The sequence below is a fragment of the Ursus maritimus genome, unplaced genomic scaffold, assembly GCF_017311325.1.
Source record: "Ursus maritimus isolate PB19 unplaced genomic scaffold, ASM1731132v1 scaffold_15, whole genome shotgun sequence".
Lineage (NCBI taxonomy): Eukaryota > Metazoa > Chordata > Mammalia > Carnivora > Ursidae > Ursus > Ursus maritimus.
The window spans coordinates 50,321,768-50,341,174 of NW_024423897.1; the positions used below are offsets into that span (position 1 = coordinate 50,321,768).

At 42.1% G+C, this 19,407-nt stretch overlaps 1 protein-coding gene across 3 annotated transcripts in view; it reads left to right on the forward strand.

Moving 5' to 3' along the window:
- RETREG1 (reticulophagy regulator 1) overlaps positions 1-19,407 on the forward strand; it is a 124,068-nt gene that overhangs the window by 35,612 nt on the left and 69,049 nt on the right. For all 3 annotated transcript variants that reach the window (XM_040630535.1, XM_040630536.1, XM_040630537.1), the window contains exon 3: positions 1,842-1,872. In XM_040630535.1, coding sequence (XP_040486469.1) covers positions 1,842-1,872 — 31 coding nt within the window. The remainder of the gene's footprint in view (positions 1-1,841; positions 1,873-19,407) is intronic.

Genomic DNA, 19,407 nt, shown 5'->3' on the forward strand with positions numbered 1-19,407 from the left:
TCTGCAGCCATAGGCTGTTCCTCGATCGCCTCCCCCTTCTTTTCATTCCAGAAGAGGCCAGAATTTCCACCCCCTTACTATCCTATTCGAGTACTGCCCTGTGTGGTGGGCGGAGGGCTCATCGGGTCCCCACGTGGCCACCAGTGGAGCATTTCCCCCTCTGTCTCTTTATACCCTTCTTCCTGCGAAATCTGCACTGCCCATTTCTGCCATGGTCTTCCAGCCCCTTGCTCCTGGGGATCCCGCTCTCCGCTTTCAGTTAAGTGCTGCCCTGCCCAGCCTCTTCCCGCTGCGCTGCCCCCCAGCCCCGCACAGCCCCACCTGCTCTGTGCTCTGTGGCTGCAGTGCTCCTGTCCTTGCCATTCTAAATGTCCTGTTCCCTTAGCTAGCAACCATACTCCTTTTCCTCACTGTTAATGACAGACCAAACAAGCAAACAGCCCATGGTGTTATCTGCTTTCTCCACTCTTGGATCCAGTGTTAGCAGAGAAATGTCATATGACAGGTGGGTGGGAAGTGCTCGACTTTATCCCACTGTCCAGCTTCAGCTTGAGGCCTCACTAGTGCTCAGAATTGCTTGGATTCTTTTGAATTCTTTATTTGCTTTGTTTGACATGCCATCTGACCCCAAATGTATGCCGTCTGACCCCAAAAGCTTGTAAGGATTATAAAAAATGAGACTCTTTTAAGAAGGTGTCGTAGAAAAACAGGATTCTAGGTGACTATAGTAGAAGAACAGGATGTAGGTGACTGTAACTGAGTGACACGTTCATCTCTGGGCTTACCAGCAGCCAAGGTGAAAAGGGAAGTTAGACCAACTGAACAATTCTAATAGTCCAATGAAAGAATACAAGCAAGTTTGAGAAACTTTTTTTTTTCCCTGGGGACTCAATTTTAAGAATTTATTACATAGATCTTTGATAGGGGTTACTGCAGAACAAAACGGACAACATCGTTGGCATTCGTTTGATGGTAAAATACAGAAACCATCTCGTGGCCATTTTGCTTACTGCACCCCACTAAAGCTGGTAGCCGGGAGTATAATATTAAGTTATAGTGCAGTGAAGGAAGCAAGCCCATCGAGGAAGCAAATGATTGATCTAAGTGTACATTTTTTTCTGTTGATTTCATTTGAGCCTAGATAAAAGCTTGAAACACCTAAAGAAAGGATAGATAAAAAATCTCCTTCAAGCAACAGTTGTCTTAGTTCTTTTGTCGGTACCGTTTCAGAGCCTACCTTAAATGCCGCCTCGGTTATTGGTGCTTCCCCGAGCAGCCCTATTTTCTCTCTTCCCTGAACCCTCATAGTTTGGGCTTTTTGTGTAGTTCCTACACCACCTGCCTCGGTTTGTATGTACTTGAGTGCCTGCCAGGACTGCCCCACTGAACGGTCAGGTCCCCGAGGCAGGACCACGTGTGATGTAGGGCTCTATCTCTCAAGGCACCTGTCCAAGTGTTTTGCATGTAGTAGGATCTCAAACGTTCATGGACTAATCACCCGAATTAATTATGGTACAGGAGGTATACACTGAATGGTTTGATAATTCCTAGAGTTTAAATATCTAAGCATTTCATTTTTTAAAGATTTAGTGATTTATTTGAGAGAGAGAGCATGCACGTGCACGAGCCTGGGGGAGGGGCAGAAGGAGAGGGAAAGTAGACTCCCTGCTGAGCAGGGAGTCCGATGTGGGACTCGATCAGGTCCTGGGATCATGACCTGAGCCACCCAGGTGCCCCTGAGCATGTCACGTTAAAGAGCTCAGGATATTTCTAAGTTGAGAAATGCCTCAAGAGAAAAACACCTCCATTAATGTTTTGCTTTTTGCCTCTCCTTATTACAGGTGCACAGTTGTGGAGAAGCCTCAGTGAAAGGTAAGGAAATAGGTGTTTTTTTTTCGATGTTATCACTAACAAGAGGTAGGTGACAGAGGCTCCAAGATGTCCAGCGGATTTAAATCCATTAGTGGTTCTCTCCTTCTTTAACATTGACTTTCTGTTATAGAACAGTTGAGATTTACAGAAAATTGAGAAGATAGAGTTTCCATATACAGATAGTACGTCCCCTACCTTTCTTCTCTTCATATAGTAATATTACATTACCACCGCACATTGTCACAATTAATGAGCCCATTGTCAAGATCTCCTTCTTAGCCAGAAGTCCGTGCTATGTGCAGATTTCCCTAGTTTTCGCCTGATGTCCTTTTTTTGTTCTAGGATCCCACCCAGGATTCCACAATGCATTTCACAGACATAACTCCTTAGGCTCCCCTCTCGGCTATGACAGTTTCTCAGACTTTTCTTATTTTTGTTGACCTCGACAGTTTTGAGGAGTACTAGTCAGGTACATTGTAGGATGTCCCTTTATTAGAATTTGGTGTTTTTCTTATGACTAGACTGCGGTTATGGGTTTGGGGAAGAAGAGCACAGAGGTTAAGTGTCATTGTCATCACATTGTATTAAGGGTACTTCCCATTGATGTGATTTATCACTTATGGTGTTAACCTTGACCACCTGGCCAAAGTAATGCTTGTCAGGTTCTCCAAGTTGGTTGTTTTAAGCAGGGGAGTCTGCTTGGGAAATCAAATTTAGATCAGAAGGCTGTTGCTAAGAACAGGATCAGAGAGAGTGATTTGAAATTGGTTAACGGTGGTGCCCTTGTGGCATGTAGGCTCCTCTAAGACACAGACCCACCCCTGGCTGGCCTGGTAGTACGGGGCTTGGGTTCTAGTCCTGCCTGCCACAGACACACTGGACCTCCTTGGGCAAGTGTCTAAGCTTCCTGTGCAAGTGAAGAAATTGAGCTTGCTCCTTCATTTTGGTTAAGGGGACGATGTGACACAGTGAGCTAGTGTAATTTCAAAGGAATTTTAAAAAGCACTTTGTGATTTACTGGTACTTTTTTTGACTGGTGAAGGTACCAATTGCCTGCTTTTCTAGAGCCCTTGCTGTTCAAGCCCTTCTAACCTACCCACAAGTTGCCTGTTTTGAAGCTGTTTGAGTGTTTGATAATGATTTGGAAAAAATATTAGTGAGCACAGCAGGAGCAAGGAACTCACTTTATCAATGCTGGGTCTGGTCGGGAAGTGAGTAGCTCCTTATAATATAGCTTTTTTTAGATTTATAGTATTTCACTACTTTGCTCATGTGCCCCCAGAGAAAGCATGATAATGGAAATAACTTTTTTTTTAAATTTATTTATTTCAGTGAGATGGAGAGAGAGTGAGCACGGGAGCAGGGGAAGGGGCAGAAGGAGAGGGAGAGAGAATCTCAAGCAGACTCCTGCTAAGTGAGGAGCCTGATGCAGGGGTCAATCTCATGATCCTGAGATCACACCCTGAGCCAAAACCAAGAGTCAGTTGCTTAACCAACTGTGCCACCCAGGTGCCCCAGAAGTAACCTTTTTAAGGGAGGGTCTCATTCACCTCACAATTACCTAGATATATATTCAGCTACAACTAATCTTCCATCCTGGTCCCAACCGCACAGCTAATGATCTTGCCAAGGTCACTTCTGTCTTGGCCTCAGTCTTTCTCATCTGCTGATTGAGGAGTTTTCAAATGGAAGGGTCCAGCCCTAAAAAGTCTATAATGCAATTTGAGGGATCTGTATGTTTGAGACATTGTGATTCATAAGAATATGGATTTGGCCTTTGTCACCAAGTTTCTGGCAGAGTCACTAAAACCTTTGCAATTTCCTAACTGTTGAGAGAAAGGTGTCTTTTGTTTCGTTAATGAGGTGGCTTTTCTTTCTTTTTTTTTTAATGTTTTTTTATTATATTATGTTAGTCACCATACAGTACATCCCTGGTTTCTGATGTAAAGTTTGATGATTCATTAGTTGTGTATAACACCCAGTGCACCATGCAATACGTGCCCTCCTTACTACCCATCACCGGTCTATCCCATTCCCCCAGCCCCCTCCCCTCTGAGGTGGCTTTTCTACTGCTCCTAAGGATGGGGGCTGGTTGACAGGGGAACCAACCTTGTGATTAGAGGGTTGGAAATTTCAGTCCTGCTCCCCTTCTCTGGGGAAGAGAGAGGGGCTGGAGGTTGAATCAGTCACCAATGGCCAATGATTTAATCAGTCATGCCTGTGTAATGAAGCCTCCATAAAAACCCAAAAGGACAGTGTTTGGAAAGCTTCCAGGTGGGTGGACACATGATCTATGGGGGAGCAGCACACCTGGGGAGGGCATGTAAGCTCCCCACTCTTTCTCCATACCTTGCCCTATGCTTGCACTATGCTTCTCTTCCAGCTGGGTGTTTCTGAGTTACATCTTTTGTAAGGAACCTGTAATCTACTAAGTAAAATGTTTGAGTTCTGGGAGCTGCTGGAGCCAATTAATGGGACTCAAGGGAGGGGCTTGTTGGAACCTCCAATCTATAGAAGCACAGTGACAGCCTGGGTTGCAATTGGCATCTGAAGTGGGGGAGGGGACAGTCTTGTAGGGCTGAGCCATAACCTGGGGGATCTGACACTATCTCCAGGTAGATAATGTCAGAATCTAATTGAATTGTAGACCACTCATCTGGTGACCTAGAATTGCTGGGTGGTGTGGGGAGTGTCCCCCTCCTGCCCCCCTCACCCTGTGTCAGAATTGGGACCAGGATTGTAGCTGGTGATCCGAAGTGGGATCAAAGAATCATTCCCGTTTCTTTCATTTTGTTATCTTTTTACCTTTTGTTTGGCCAGTGACTCTTTCAGAGAGATTTAATCCACAGTAGAAGGGATACTTCCAGTATTTTGTCACCGCAATTCTTTTTTTGCAAATTTTTATTTAAATTGTAGCTAGTGAACATATAGTGTGATGTTGGTTTCAGGAGTAGAATTTAGTGATTTATCACTTACATATAAGTGCTTATCAAAACAAATGCCCTTAATACCCATCACCCATCTAGCCCATGCCCCCCACCCACCTCCCTTAACTCTGTAGTTAAGAGTCTCTTACAATTTTCTCCCTCTTTTTTAATTTCCCTTCCCCTGTGTTCATCTGTTTTGTTTCTTAAATCCACGTTTGAGTGAAATCATGATACCAGTCTTTCTCTCACTGCCTTATTTTGCTTAACATAATACCCTCCAACTCCATCCGTGTTGTGGCAAATGGCAAGATTTCATTCTTTCTGATGGCTGAGTTCGCCGCAGTTTCTCCCGTGTAATTGTATTCTGTTCTCTATTCATTGTGGAGATGTGAAATTACAATATTTATTCGTCTAATTTCTTTGATTCGGTATGTTGCTTACAGTGATTCTTGGTGTCTGGTACTGGGTAGTACTTGTGTTTTGCACGTTGAAAAATTCAAAACTACCTTATTTGAAGGACAAAATACAGTGCTGTATGAGAGGATCTTCGGAGGCAAAGGTGCTGTTTTGCTCACGTGAGCCGTGTGGGATCAGGGTCTTTCCACTTCCCTGGCTGGTTTGTCCTTTCTCAATCTCGGAATGAGCCAGGCCTTCTCTCTGTGGGGCTTTAATTGCTTCGTTTAAAGATCATTACATTCACTGTAAAAAGGTGAAACAAATAATGGACCATTCTGTCTTCATAAAGCCATTGTGAAGCTTTTAAATGGAAAAGGCGCTCCTTGCAAAGGGAACCCTTGTGCACTGTTGGTGGGAATGTGAATTGGTGTAGCCGCTATGCATAAAAGGATGGAGATTCCTAAAAACTTAAAAATAGAACTCCCCTATGATCCAGCGAGCCCGCTGCTGGGTATTTACCGAAGGAAAGGACATCACTGTCGCAAACTGGTGCCTGCACTTGTGTTTACTGCAGCACTGTTCCCAACAGCCAAGACATGGAAACAGCCCAAGTGTCCAGCGGTGGACCAACGGATACATAGGTACATACATACAATGGAATATCATTTAGCCATACCAAAAGAAGGAAATTCTGCTATTTGTGACGATATGGATGAAGCTGGAGACCATTATTGCTAAGTGACATAAGTCAGAGAAAGACAAATACTGTATGATCTCACTTACATGTGGCATCTAAAGAAGCTGCTGGTAAAAACGGGAGAGGAGACTGGTAGTTGCCAGGGGCTGGGAGGGGAGGGAAATGAGGAGATGTTGGCCAAAGGGTGGGCATCCACTTGCAGCCATAAGGCCAATGAGTCCTAGGGATCTAAGGTATGGCATGGCCGCTCTGGTTAGCAATGTTCTATTATATACTTGCAAGTTGCTAAGAGAGTAGACCTGTGTTGTCACCACCACCCCAACAAAATGGGAGTTATGTGAGGTGGAGTATATGCTACCTCTCTGTGTGACAGTCATGTCACAATTTACGTGTGTATCAAATGCTCATATCGTACCGGGTAAATTGATACAATATTATATGTCAACTGTGTCTCAGTGAAGCTGGAGAATAAAAAGGATCTCCTTCCTTCTCTATCGTCTGAGGGCTTACTTCACAGACTGTTACTTACTCTTTGGAAACTGTGCTTCTGTCGGCTTAGCTGAAAGTATTTCCCTCACAATTTAGCATGAAGATGGGGCCGTGCACTTATGTATATGTGTCGTTTCTCTGGGCATTTAAAGGCTGTTGATGAAGTTCACTGGGTTATACTGGTGAATAACAATAAAGCCAGCATCTAATTTCTGATGTGGTCATCAGTAATAAAAGTTGGTTAATTTTAATCAGATGCTACTCATATATTGATTTTTTTGTAGGTAGAAAGTTGATTTTGTGAAATTGTGGTTCACAGTGGGTAAGTTCTGAGAAGGGCTCATGCATGACCTATTTCTTTAATAAACAGTAAGTCACTAACCCTACAACCTGGACAGGATAGTACACAGAGCAGTCTGTCAACTGAACCAAATTAACATCTCTTATGGCTCATTCCGAGTATTGAAATGCAACCTGACCCTTAGTGTCCTAAGAGTTTTTTATTTCTGCACGTGACTTTGGCAGCTGACTGAATAAAATCTCGTGTTAACAAAGGAGACATTGTGCACACTGCCTTTTAAAAACATAAAATTGTTTTCATTTTGGCCAGGCTTTTCTAAATATAAATTTGACAGAAGTAATTTCACTTGCATATATCCCGATCATTCAAAATTTCTTTACAGACTTCTTTAATACTTGGGTATGTTATAACCAGCTGAGCTCTTCTCCTCAAAATTTTCATCAAAAATCTTGTTTTATTGTTTAGTGCCAATGTACAGAAAATGCCTTTTTTTTTTTCGTAGCAACTGAAGAGTTTGGAAATTATAGCTGAGAGCTCTGGGATTTTCTAACAGGTGTCCCTGGAATCTCGAAGCCTCTAGCAGGATGTCCTTCATGGGAATCGGGGAGTGGCTTTCCAGTGATTCATGAGGACATCAGATCTTCTTTGCCTTACCTGGAGTTGACTCTTCAGAGGCATAGCAGAGAATTAACAGTCAATGTTTCTAGAGCCAGCAGGGATTAGCAAGAGTTGTGAGCTTTTTGCCTCTATCTTGGTCAAATGGCAGGGTGTCGGCTTCTCTCCGTCTCACTGCTCTCTGGAGAAATAGCTGTGTGGCCCCACTTCATGGGATAAAATGCCCTTCTGCTTTGTCAGCTTCCTGATAACTGCCAGTCAGAACATTCTCGCTGGTTCTATTTTTTTCTGGGGAAAAGGAGCCAAGAATCTTTGGTTGTAAAACCCAAGTCCTGAGCTTGCCCCAGATCATATGCCCAGAACAAATTGGAGCATTTAAGTCGGGGATGTCTAATTAATTAAATCCTTGAGCACGACATTATGTCTCTGTTAAAAGTGAAAAGTCATCTAGCATTTGCTAAATTGTCTCCTCTGAGGAATAGAATTTAGTGTGAAAACTGCATTTTCAGTATTTTTGAATCATCCTTATTCATCAAAATTACATTGACAAGGTGAATTATGAAGTAAAAAGCCTTGCATAGTCACGTGGTATCTTAAAAAGTGTCCTTTCTTTGCTGTTAGGCACAGCAAGGTTTTTTGACTTGTGCATTGAAACTAGTTGACTTTACAGCTTGAGCATTTTTGAATGCGTCTAAAAGTCACCTTGCAACTTGTATTTTGTAACCTTGTCCTTGTACCTTTGTCATAAGGCATTATATTTGAAAGACGTGGTTTTTTTTTCAATTTAATTTCAGCCAGAACTGTAGACAGGAACCACATCTCCATGAGTTTTAAAAGAAAATTTTACTGTGAAGGATATATTTGATTGAATTAAATGGGGAAAAATTATTTACTTTTAGAAAAAATATTCCCTTAAAATCAGAATCTGCTGGATTTTAGCATAAACATACCCAAACTTGAGTAAGTCTTTGGCTGAAGATGTCTGGGCTGGCCTGGGAGAGGAACAGTATTCAGATCTCTACCCTGCCAAAATAAAAATCCAAATAGGCTTTTATTGCTTTTTTTTTCCCCAAAAAATAATAATTGAGCACTATTCTGTAGTCCTGTACTGCACAATGGAGAGTCAAAGCCCCTTTCTTCCTCTCTGTCGGGAAAGAACAGCCCCATTCAGTGAATGATAGATGGCGAGCTCTCAGCCAGAGCTGCTGAGACTTGGTCTGAAAGTTTCTCTAAGTTCTTCATCCGGATTCCAATCTGTTGTATTCATTTTTTAAAGTTGTGCTTTGAAAATTAGAACAGTTTGAATACAAGTCTGGAACAAAGGACTGTAAGCAGTTTTTGAAGCTAGTGTGGAGGACAGTGGTAGGGAGAATTCTGCTGCTTCTCTCTTCACCATGAGTGGTGTACCTCCATAGAAAATTATTGACGGGTTTTTGAAAATGCCTCCTGCTAGACATCTGGGGGCTGTCCTTGTCGCTGAGGAGTCTGCAAACTGAAGCGCAGCACGTCTCTAGACCATGAGTTCAAGAGAAAAGCTTGCCCTGAAATTGACATGGATCCTTATGACCGACCGATCGGATACATTTCCCAAAGCATTAAAAATAAAGCCAAACAGGAAGTGCTTTTCATAGCCCACTGGCTTCGCTGACAAGGGCAATCAATGATTAGACCTGTTGCTGGCTACATATTCCTTTCATGAGTAACATAGTCTCTTTAGATCCAAGCAGAGTTATCAGGTCAAAACATTGGACAGAAAGCCAGGGATCAGGCTGTCTGGGTCTGGGAGCAGTAGCCCTTAGGTGAGCCCTAAATGACTTAAAACTCAAGGCTCCTTAAGTGAAAAGCCCGCAATATTATGTTTTACTATAATTTATAATTTTTTGTTTGATAGTTTTTGACATTCCTTTAAATCAATGTAATTCCATAATAATCTTATTTAATGTGAGTTCCTTCACCCCCACTTTAAAAATTATTTTAGAGCTCCTTTATCTTTGCGTAATTAAAAGTGTGTGTACATCGCCATTTCCCACGGCAGCACCTTGAGTCCTTACAGCCCCTTGATAACAAAGGAAAACTCCGACTCCCATCATTTTCATCCATGTTTCAGTTTCTCCTAACCCCATGCTCATTAGGTTTGGTTAGGTCATAGATCCTGAGTTATTGAGGATTTGAAAATGTGGTTCTTTTATAAATGTATTTAAAAAACTAAGCTAGACTAATTAATGTTACCTAATAGCATTCTTGCTTCATTGGATTTAAAAAACCAGAGAAAGCATGAGTAGTGGTTAACATTTCTTATAACTTACCCTGGCCTATGTTGTGATCATTTGAATATAAATTAAGACTTCAGAGATAATTGGAAGTTTCTGTCTGCCTCTCTTTGTTTCTTTACTTTTCTTTCTTTTCTTTTTTTTCCCTGCCTCTGTGTCTTTCTATCTTGGTCTCTCTCTGCCTCTCTTTTTGTCTCTTTCTGTTTTGGTCTTTTTTTTTTTTTTTTTTCTCATTCTCATTGTCTCTCTGGTTCTTTTTTTCTATCTCTCCCCCCTTTTTCTTTCTTTCTTTACTGTTCCCAAGCATGGTTATTTATAGTCCTATTTGCCTAGTAGTATTTAAAATATCTTTCCCACCCCCGACTTTAAAAGTAATACATGCTATTGAAAACTGAAAATATAGGAAACTTATGAAGAAGAAAACCTAAATCCCTTATAAATCCATCACCCAGAAATTAAACTCACTTTCAATTTTGCTTGTTTTCTTCCCGTCTTTTCATAAAATTACATGTCTGTTTGTTCATCATCCCTCCTTTCAACAAACATTTATTGAGTGCCTTTAGTGCCAGTATTTCTAGACACTTATGGAAGAAGACACACCGTTCTGTCCTCATGGAACTCATATTCTAGTGAGTGAGCCAGAAAAATTAATATACCACATAATGTTACATGTGAACCATGTTTAAGGAAACAAAAGCAGAAGAGGGGTTTAGGGGTGTATGGGTGGGCAGGGAAGGCCAGGTTGTAATAAAGTGCTCAGGAAAGGCTTGACTGAAGCTTTTGAGCAAATTCTAGGAGGTGAGGTTATGAATCATGTCTGGATAAAGAGGTTTTAGGCAGAGGGAACAGCAAGTGCAAAGGCCCTGAGGCAGGAGCTATATATGAGGGTGATTTTTAAAAAACTTTGTGCCAGTAAGTTTTTTTTTTTAGTGCAGTCATAGTAACTGGAATAAATAGAATATTATGCAGTTCATTAAGATCATGTTATAAAAGAGTATTTAGCAATCTGAAAATTTACCCTTTATGGCTAATTGTGTAAAAAAAAAAAACCCAAGAAACTATACATTTATATAAGTGCAGGAAGGTATAATATGCACTGTAATTATATGCTGGCACACATGTGGTATCGCTGTGTGAGGGGAAGCCAGGTGGTTTTTATCTTCTTGATTTTGTTTACCCGTATTACATTTCTCTTTTTGTAATGAACATGGTAGCTTTTATCATGAAGAGAGACCATCAAGGGAGGAGCATCCCATCAGGTGGGATGAGGTGTGTGACTGTGGCTGTTGGAGGTGACACAGGGAGGTCCACAGGCAGCACGGCTCCCACTGCCTAACGGCTCTGACTGCAGAGCTGCCGCCCAGAGACAGGGTCTGGTTACCAGGAGAGAGACTGGCACAGCCCTGTCATTGGAAACAGAGGTCAGGGCTGACGTCCAGAGAAGCAGCTGGGTTCTAAGGAAGGCTGGAGCCTCAGAAATAAGTCAGAGGCTTTGTGGGGGGTGGGGGGTGGGCCTGATCAGACCAAGGGCCACTTGACACTAAGTTTCATAGGATTGGGGTGAAGAAAAAGTATTAATGTGTTATTAAGTAATACATGGAAATTATTCATTTCCAAGGTCAGGTGGTATCCAAGGGGTGGGATAAAATTCTTGAATTCTTCCTTTCTGAGGCTCTGCTGCAGGCCCAAGGCTGAGCCTCCACGTACAAGGGAAGGGCCTCACTGCCTCTTCTCGTGACTGAGGCATGCTCCAAGAGCTTTTACTTCAGTAAAATTTGGAAACTCATTGTATATCACCCAGACTAGGATTGACAGCTCTATCCTTATCCTTCAAACTATAGTCTTCAGGCAATTCAAACAGAAATGGAGCTGAGAAGACCTCGTGTTCTCTTCTGCACAACCCACCCCCGGGTTGGTCCCTCTGTCTAGCTGTCCATCTATCAGTTGTCAGTCTATCAATCTACTTACCTATATGTATTCCTTAATTGTATTTTAATGATAATATTTGATATATTGAAGAATATACCATACATGTAAGTTGTAGACATTATAATAAAATGAATACAAATGAGCCTTTCCTCCAGACAGGACGATGCTACTGTCTCTCCCTTACCTTCCTATCCTGCTGCCTCTTTGTGCCAAAGGCAAGAATGATCCTGAATTTTGTGGTCTTCATTCCATTGCTTTAAAAAAAATGGTATATATGTATATGTGTGTACATATGTATTGAAATTACATATACATGTATTCCTAAGATTTTTTTTGAAGTCTATAAAAATGGTACCATATTTATGTAGTCTTCTAAAACTAATGTCTTACCACTAAACATTTTTAAAAAGATTAATCCATGTTGCCACGTATAGCTGTGGTTTGTCCTGGGCTGTGGCTGTATAAAAATATTCCACCATGTGATGATACCACAGTTTTTTAAATATGTTTTTTTTTTTTTTTACTGGACTTTGGGCATTTTCTTTTACCAGACTGTCCACTGCTTCTTTGAGTTTCTGAGTTTACTATATGGCACTACTAAACATCACAAAAAGAAAAAAGGTAAATGCTTAACAGATAAAGTGAATAGTTTCTTTGGCAGAATACTGTATGTTTCAAAGTGTCTGTAAAATCTGTACCAAAACGGGCTGAGACCTAGTGTATAATGATGTTCTGGCCACGTGGTACTGTTCTCGCGCTGGCCGCCACTAGAGGGCGTGGGAGGGAAGGGACCTCCATGTGTCCCAGAAGCTAAGAATAACGTGGTGGCTGTTGAGACTTGGCCGTGTGGCTGCCCTGTGTTCAGTACTTGCACATTTCAGGGCAAAAACATTTGCATCGCTCCAGTTTCAGGAAGAAAATCCAGTGAAAGGTTAAACGTGTGTGTGTGTACACGTATATGCATGGATAGATGCCCCTGTTCATTGTTTCCGCTCCTCCTGTGTTAAAATATAAGGGTAAAGAGTAGTGACAGGGATGCATCCATGGGGACAGGACAGACTGGGTGAGGAGGACATTCACATACAAACCAGCCCAAACCACTCTGAGTTCATCACCCTTTTACTGCTTATTTCTAACGTCTCTTGAAGTCTTCCGTGTGATCTGCATTATGCGTTCCCCAGAGTCTCCGCCCCTCTCACCTGTCCCTGACTTAGAACTTTCTCCCCTCTTGGAAATGAAATGCACAGATTCCTCCCCCCAACCCCCTCACACCCAGATCTAAGTAACCTTGAATAGGGAACCCCAGAAAATTGCTTCATTTGCTCTTGTGGGGAGAGAAGACTTCTTGGTACGTGGTTGACCGCTAGGCACGAACTGACCCATAAACCATTGAGGGTGAAGGTCCCTGCGTGGTTGGAAAACATACAGGAGTGGCTGCCAGAGGTTGTCCTCAGGACCTGGGAGTGTTTGTGATAGACCACATGCCGCCCTCTTTCCCCACCACTACCAAAGATGTCCACCCCCTAATGCCCAGAACTTGTGGGGTGACTGTGTTCCTTACACAGCAAAGGAGACTTTGCAGATATGATTAAGTTAAGGGTCTTTAAGATGGGGAGAGGATCCTGGATGACCCAGCTGGGCCACTGTATTCACAAGGGTCTCTGTAAGAGGGAGAGAGGTGGCCAGAGAGGAGACAGATGCTGTGCTGTTGGCTTTGAGGACGGAGCCCAGGGCCATGAGTCAAGGAATGCAAGCAGCCCCTGAAAAGTGGAAGAGGCCAGGAAACAGATTCTCCCCCCATGCTTCTAGAAACAATGCGGCCCAGCAGACCGACTTCAGATTCTGATCACCAGAACTGTAGGATGATAAATGTGTGGTTTTCTGCCGCCAGTTTCGGTAATTCATTACAGCACAATAGGAAACCGTGTTCCTTGTATGTGAAAGAACTACCTTTGTTAGAAAGCGTTGAGGGTGTGTTGGCCAACTTACATCTCCGTCCACTGAAGAAGTGCAGGGTGACCCCAGTTTGTGGGGGGAAACAAGGAGGCTTGAGGTGCCAGCCAGAGTTGGTCGAGTCAGTGAAGCACCAGACGGGACAGGGAGCCCAGAATGTTCCTACTGGGCAAGTAGGAATAAGAGCTTGGAAAGGGAACACATGGTCAAGATGGTTGAGAAGGGTCTTGAAGACACCATGCTTGGAGGTCAGAGCCAAAGAGTGTTTCAAGGAGGAGGCTGTACGTGGTATTCTAAGGGCACTGAGGAAGGCCACCGGATTGGATAAAAATATGATTGTTTGTGGAGAACTTTAAAAATAGTTCCCCATGCTTTTGTTTATATGTTTGGAGGAGGCAGAGACTTTTTGGAATGAAAAACCAGATTAAGGGGCTTACAGATAAAATGAGGGCTAAGAAAATGGAGGTGGGTAGTGTGAACCACATATTTGAAAATACTGACAGTGGGTGCGTGGAGAGAAATGAATCTGTGACGAGGGAAGCAGCAGTTTGGTTTTTGTTAATTTTTTTTTTTTAATTGTGGTAAAAGCCACAATTTACCATGAGTGACCTTTAGTACCTTCACTGTGTCCGGCAGCCATCACTACTGTTGAGTTCCAGAATATTTCCTCACCTGAAAAGGAAGCCCCATCCGCCTTCCCTCCAGCTCCTGGCAACCACAAGTCTGCTTTCTGTCTCCATGGATTTGCCTTCTTCTAGATTGTTCCCACAAACCATATAACACGTGGCCTTGTTGTGTCTGGCTTCTTTCAGTCAGCATTATGTTTTTAAGGCTCATTCTTTTTGTAGCGGGTGTTAGTCCCTCATTCCTTTTTATGGCTGAAAAATTTCCATTCCTTGGATATACCACATTTCACTTGTCTGGTCACCCGTGGATGGGCATTTAGGTTGGTTCTGCCTTGGAACTGCTGCGAAGAGTGAGCAGCTTGGTTTTCTCTTGTTTGGTTTTGTTTTGAGAACAGGTAGGCATGACCCTGTGGGGGAGGGAGAGCTCTGTGGCCAGGCACGACTGCTTCCGTCCAGCAGACAGCACCTCGGGCCTGCCGCCCGGCTGCTGGGGGCCAGTCTGCACTGTCTTGGGGGGGCAGGATTCTGTCTGGGGAGAGAGGGGAACCTGGGCAAATGCCAGATGCCAGCATGGAAGCTGACTTCTAGGCAGCACCCATGCCTCCAGCAGTGAGAGGATTGGTTCTAAAGGAAGAGCCCAAGAGTGTGCCCTTCATGTCAGTTTAGTCATGCTTCCTTTCTCATTTTTTTAAAGGAGAGAAAGCGTGCAGGAGGGAGGGAAATGAGGGGGGCAATGATGTAAGTATTTAGAGGTACCTGGTAAAGGGAGGCAAAAGTGCATGATATGGGATCCTCATTGGGTAGATTGCACTGCTCGTGTGCTATTTATTAGTTTTTTTGAGGGCTATTCTTACTTGTGCCTGTTTTTAATACCTGAACAACTGGGAGAGAGGACTTATAATCCTGTAGTCATTTGGCTTGGATTCTTAGAGAGTATTTTTAAACGCTAACTTTCAGAGCCATCTAATGTCATTTAAAACACAAGAAGTGCTTCCAGTATTCATTTCTCCTGATCTGCAAGTTTTAGGTTTTGAATAGTATTTTTACTTCCACTGAATACACATTTTTTTTTTTTCAGATCTCTATCTTGATGTTTGCCTAAATTTTTTTGGTCAGTTGTCATTATCTTTATTAAAATGAGTGATGATATTTTCAGTCATGACTCAAGAGTCATCTGCTATGGAAAGAAAACTGTCTGAATTCCAAAGCTTATCAAGCTAAACATCCTCAAGTCAGAAATGGATGCGTATTTTGAATAAATTGTGCATTTAAATACTTTTTTTTTCCCCCCCGGAAGCTAAGTTGAAATGAAATCATCTTCCTTTAAAGGGCTTTTCGTGGCTGCACCAGGCCTGGAATATGTAATGAAGACTCAGTAATTGAGAAAATTTTTAAATGAAGATTCAGTAATTGAAAGAAAAGAAACTTATATTTTTAAATTGAGAAATTGATCTGAAACTGATTCGAGGTCAAAACAGGAGTGTCCTAATCTAGGTCCTCATTAAACTGGAATAGAAAAGACTGCCCTTCTCCACAGTCTTGCTTACATATATCTGGGTGATTGAGTTGGACCATTTCTACTTGCCTAATGAAAGGGGGAAGGGATCCTGGTTTGAGGAATTTGGTTGAGCTCTTTGTGTAGCGCACATGGGACGTTAGAGATCGACTTAGAAGTTTGACTTTGTTCCTTGTTCAAGGCACAAAAGTTCTCAACAGTGAAAGACAACATGGCTGATAACAACTTTTCTCATGCTGGATAAATATGGGATTGATAATAGCAAGAAGGTAGTTAGTTAAAACCTTGGATAAAACTCTTTCTTTCAGTACTTCCAGCTGACTTCTGGAATAGAAGAAAAGCTGTTCTCTGCTAAGCAAGTGCTTTCGAGAAGTAGAGAGGGGCCAGTGAAAAGTTGACGCTGTTGCTTTTACCGGAGTTGAGACTCTTGATATTGCGTCTGTGCCTTTGCCTGAGCTCACCACCCAGACTTTGCATGAACTCTTGGCCTGAGATTCTTTCTGCCCCTCTCCCTCATTTTGCCCTTTTGAATTTAATAATGAGGGGAAATAAAGGGAATTAATTGATACAATTCATAGGAATGCAGATTTAGAGAGCAGGATGAAACTATAGGTAATCCAAGCCTGGAAAAGATCTTAATGAAACAAAATCATAAAGATAACCTGTCCAGCACTCAGAGTTCTCAGTCCAGAGGGATTTTTTGCTAGTCCCTTTTGGTTAAATAGTTCTAGCGTCTCATGACCCTCCTTCTTTTTAGATACAAAGAAGAAATGTTCCCTTTCATATTCTTTTTGGACGCTCTTTCCTGTCTGTTACCATTGTGATCTGGGACTCCTGAATTACAGTAGTTATTTCAAGGGATGTTGTGAATCCTTGGGTGTGGGTCATGGTGGACTAAGCTATTTTCGGGCACATACTACCTTCACTTATATTTTGACACCTTTGAAAGATAACGTGACAGCCACTACCATGGATCTGACATTGTGGTAAGGTCTGAGAAGAAGTGGGGGTCACATGGCAGGGTCACCTAACATCAAGACAGTATCAAAAGCAGAGTCATTAACCAATCCTGATCACCCTCCCCTCCCCCAACCCTCAAGTCTAATAGTTCCTGGCTCCTTATCCATATGATATAGAAGGAGAGAATCCAGACAAAATATAAAAGTAGATCTATATAAAATATTTTTGGTCAAAAAGGCTATAATACACTGTTCTCAAGATCTTCTAAAATTTTTATTAATCAGCATTCGCATGAAGCTAAAGAGAAACAGAATTGATAACAAATATGTCATGATTCCCTGATTGCTATACTTTTCTCTTTATTGAATAAGGACCTATCATGGTCTGGTATTGCTGTGTAACAAGCAAGCATACAGATCTCAGTGGCATACAGTCAGCATTTACTTCTTGCTCATGTATCTGTAGACCAGCTGGGGTTCATCTGGTTTGGCCTGGACATGGCTCCAAGCTTTGAGTGTATCTAAGGCCTGCTCCTCAGTCTTTCAGCCTTGTTGGACTAGAGGCTATCCAAGGCAAATTGTTCTTATGGACAAAGACTGTAGGAGCCTAAAAGGGCAAACCCAATCGTTCATGCACATTTCAAGCTTCTGCCTGTTAATTTCCAGTTGGCCAAAAGAAGTCATGTGACCAACTCCAAAGCCAAAAAGGGGGAAATACATCCAGTTACTATAGGCCATGGCAAGGGTGTAGACATGTAACACTACTACAGGGAGTGAAGAATTGGGACTCATAATTTGATCTGGCATTAGGGTTTTTTATTATTAGGTTAGGATATTTTTCATGTGGTTATATTGGCTTTTATTCTATGTCCAGAATTTTTTTTTCATTAATGGGATAAAAGCTTCTACGTCCAGTTTCCCTATATATTTCTGAAGATAGCTACTTTAATCACCTTTTCTTAACCTTTAGTATTTATAGAAGCTTCTTGGGGTTTTGGCCATAATTATTAGTTTTACCCAGCACAAATTTTAAGGAATTTACTCCTTATTATTTTTCTATCTTTCTAAACCAGAACCATTTTAACCACTAATCATTGGAGGATATGAAATTATTGGCAAATTTGACATCATGGTGGCACATCTCTGTGTGTGTTCATATATTCAGAGCCAAAGGGCTTTTTTTTGTTTTGTTTTGTTTTATTGCAGAGAGAGAGCGAGCGAGCACATGTGTATGTAAACAGGGTGGGGAGGGATGGGAGAAAGAGAGAGAGAATCTTAAGCAGGCTCCATGCCCAGTGTGGAGCCCAACAGAGGGGTTGATCTCACAACCCTAAGATCACGACCTGAGCCAAAATCAAGAGTGGGACAATTAAGCGCCCCTAGAGCTGAAGGGCTTTCTAAAAGCTACTGTTATTATAGGACTGAACACTGAATATATTATATATCTTTATATTTACAGAAGGGTCTCATGATACATATTGAAAGGGGAACTTAGAAGAACCAGGTACATTCTTTGACAAAATCATCTACCTATCTGGAGCCTAAATTAATGTTACTAAAACAAGAGTTACTGTTTTGGGGTCATAACTTCCCATTGTTGGTAACACACTCATAATTATTCAGCAAAGTTAACAAGAGAACCAACTGTGTGCGAGGCTCTGTGAGAGGATGAAAGTGAAGGTGGAATGTATTAAAAATGTCCATGTATTTGGAAGAAACCAGATTCTCCTGTTACCTGTTCAGGAGCTCGTTAGCCAGCTATGCTTTGTTGGGATAAAATCTCTTTTATCCCTGGCCTGACTCTGAAATGCTTCATTTGAACTTCTTGTGATATTTGTAAAGGAGTGAAACCCTAGACCAAAGCAATTTTTGGGTTATGATTAGGGAAAGGGAGGTGACAGTTCCCATGGTCGCCCTATAGTGAGATCTCTCATAGAGCTTTGCTTTTTTGGAATCCTGCTTAAACTTTGGGGGCATTTTCCCAGTCCGTGTCTTGAGCATGAGTCAAGGGCTCCATTCTTGCAAGATTTAGTAAACGCCTGCTGTGTGGAAGGTGCTCTGCTGGACATCTAGCATAGGACCTCCTATTATGTCAGGGTTTTGTTGTATTTCCCTTGATGCTGGAACAAGGGAGAAGGTGTCAAATGTCAGAGAGGTGGTAGAAATAAGAAGAGACTTGTACGTTGTCAGGCATAGTCAAAGCTGTGTCCATTCACTTTTCAAACGATTCCTAAGAGATTTCATTGCTGTTTGTTCTGCACAAAGAGAGCCTGCGGGCTTCAGGATAAAAAGAGCTGGAAGTATTACATCATCAGAAAACATTTTCATTGGTACATCGTGCCTTGAGAGGAGGAAGTCCATGATTATATTTAGATTGATTCTGTTTTGCTCGTGGAAAAGATCATCTTAAGACAATGTAAGAACCAGGAAGACGCAGGATACTCGAAGGCCACCAGATTTGTTGTGCACACGTCAATGAATATTTCAAAATTGGGGTCTGGTATTTTCATGTATATCAGCATCCTATTTTATGTTTTCCCATCAGCTGTAATAATGGTGTCTCATATTTAAATTATAGAAACGGGGGCGCCTGGGTGGCACAGCAGTTAAGCGTCTGCCTTCGGCTCAGGGCGTGATCCCGGCGTTCTGGGATCGAGCCCCACATCAGGCTCCTCCGCTATGAGCCTGCTTCTTCCTCTCCCACTCCCCCTGCTTGTGTTCCCTCTCTCGCTGGCTGTCTCTATCTCTGTCAAATAAATAAATAAAATCTAAAAAATAAATAAATAAATAAATAAATAAATAAATAAATAATAGAAACGTCTTTGAGGTAATGTATTGCACCTAGCAGTGTACCTCT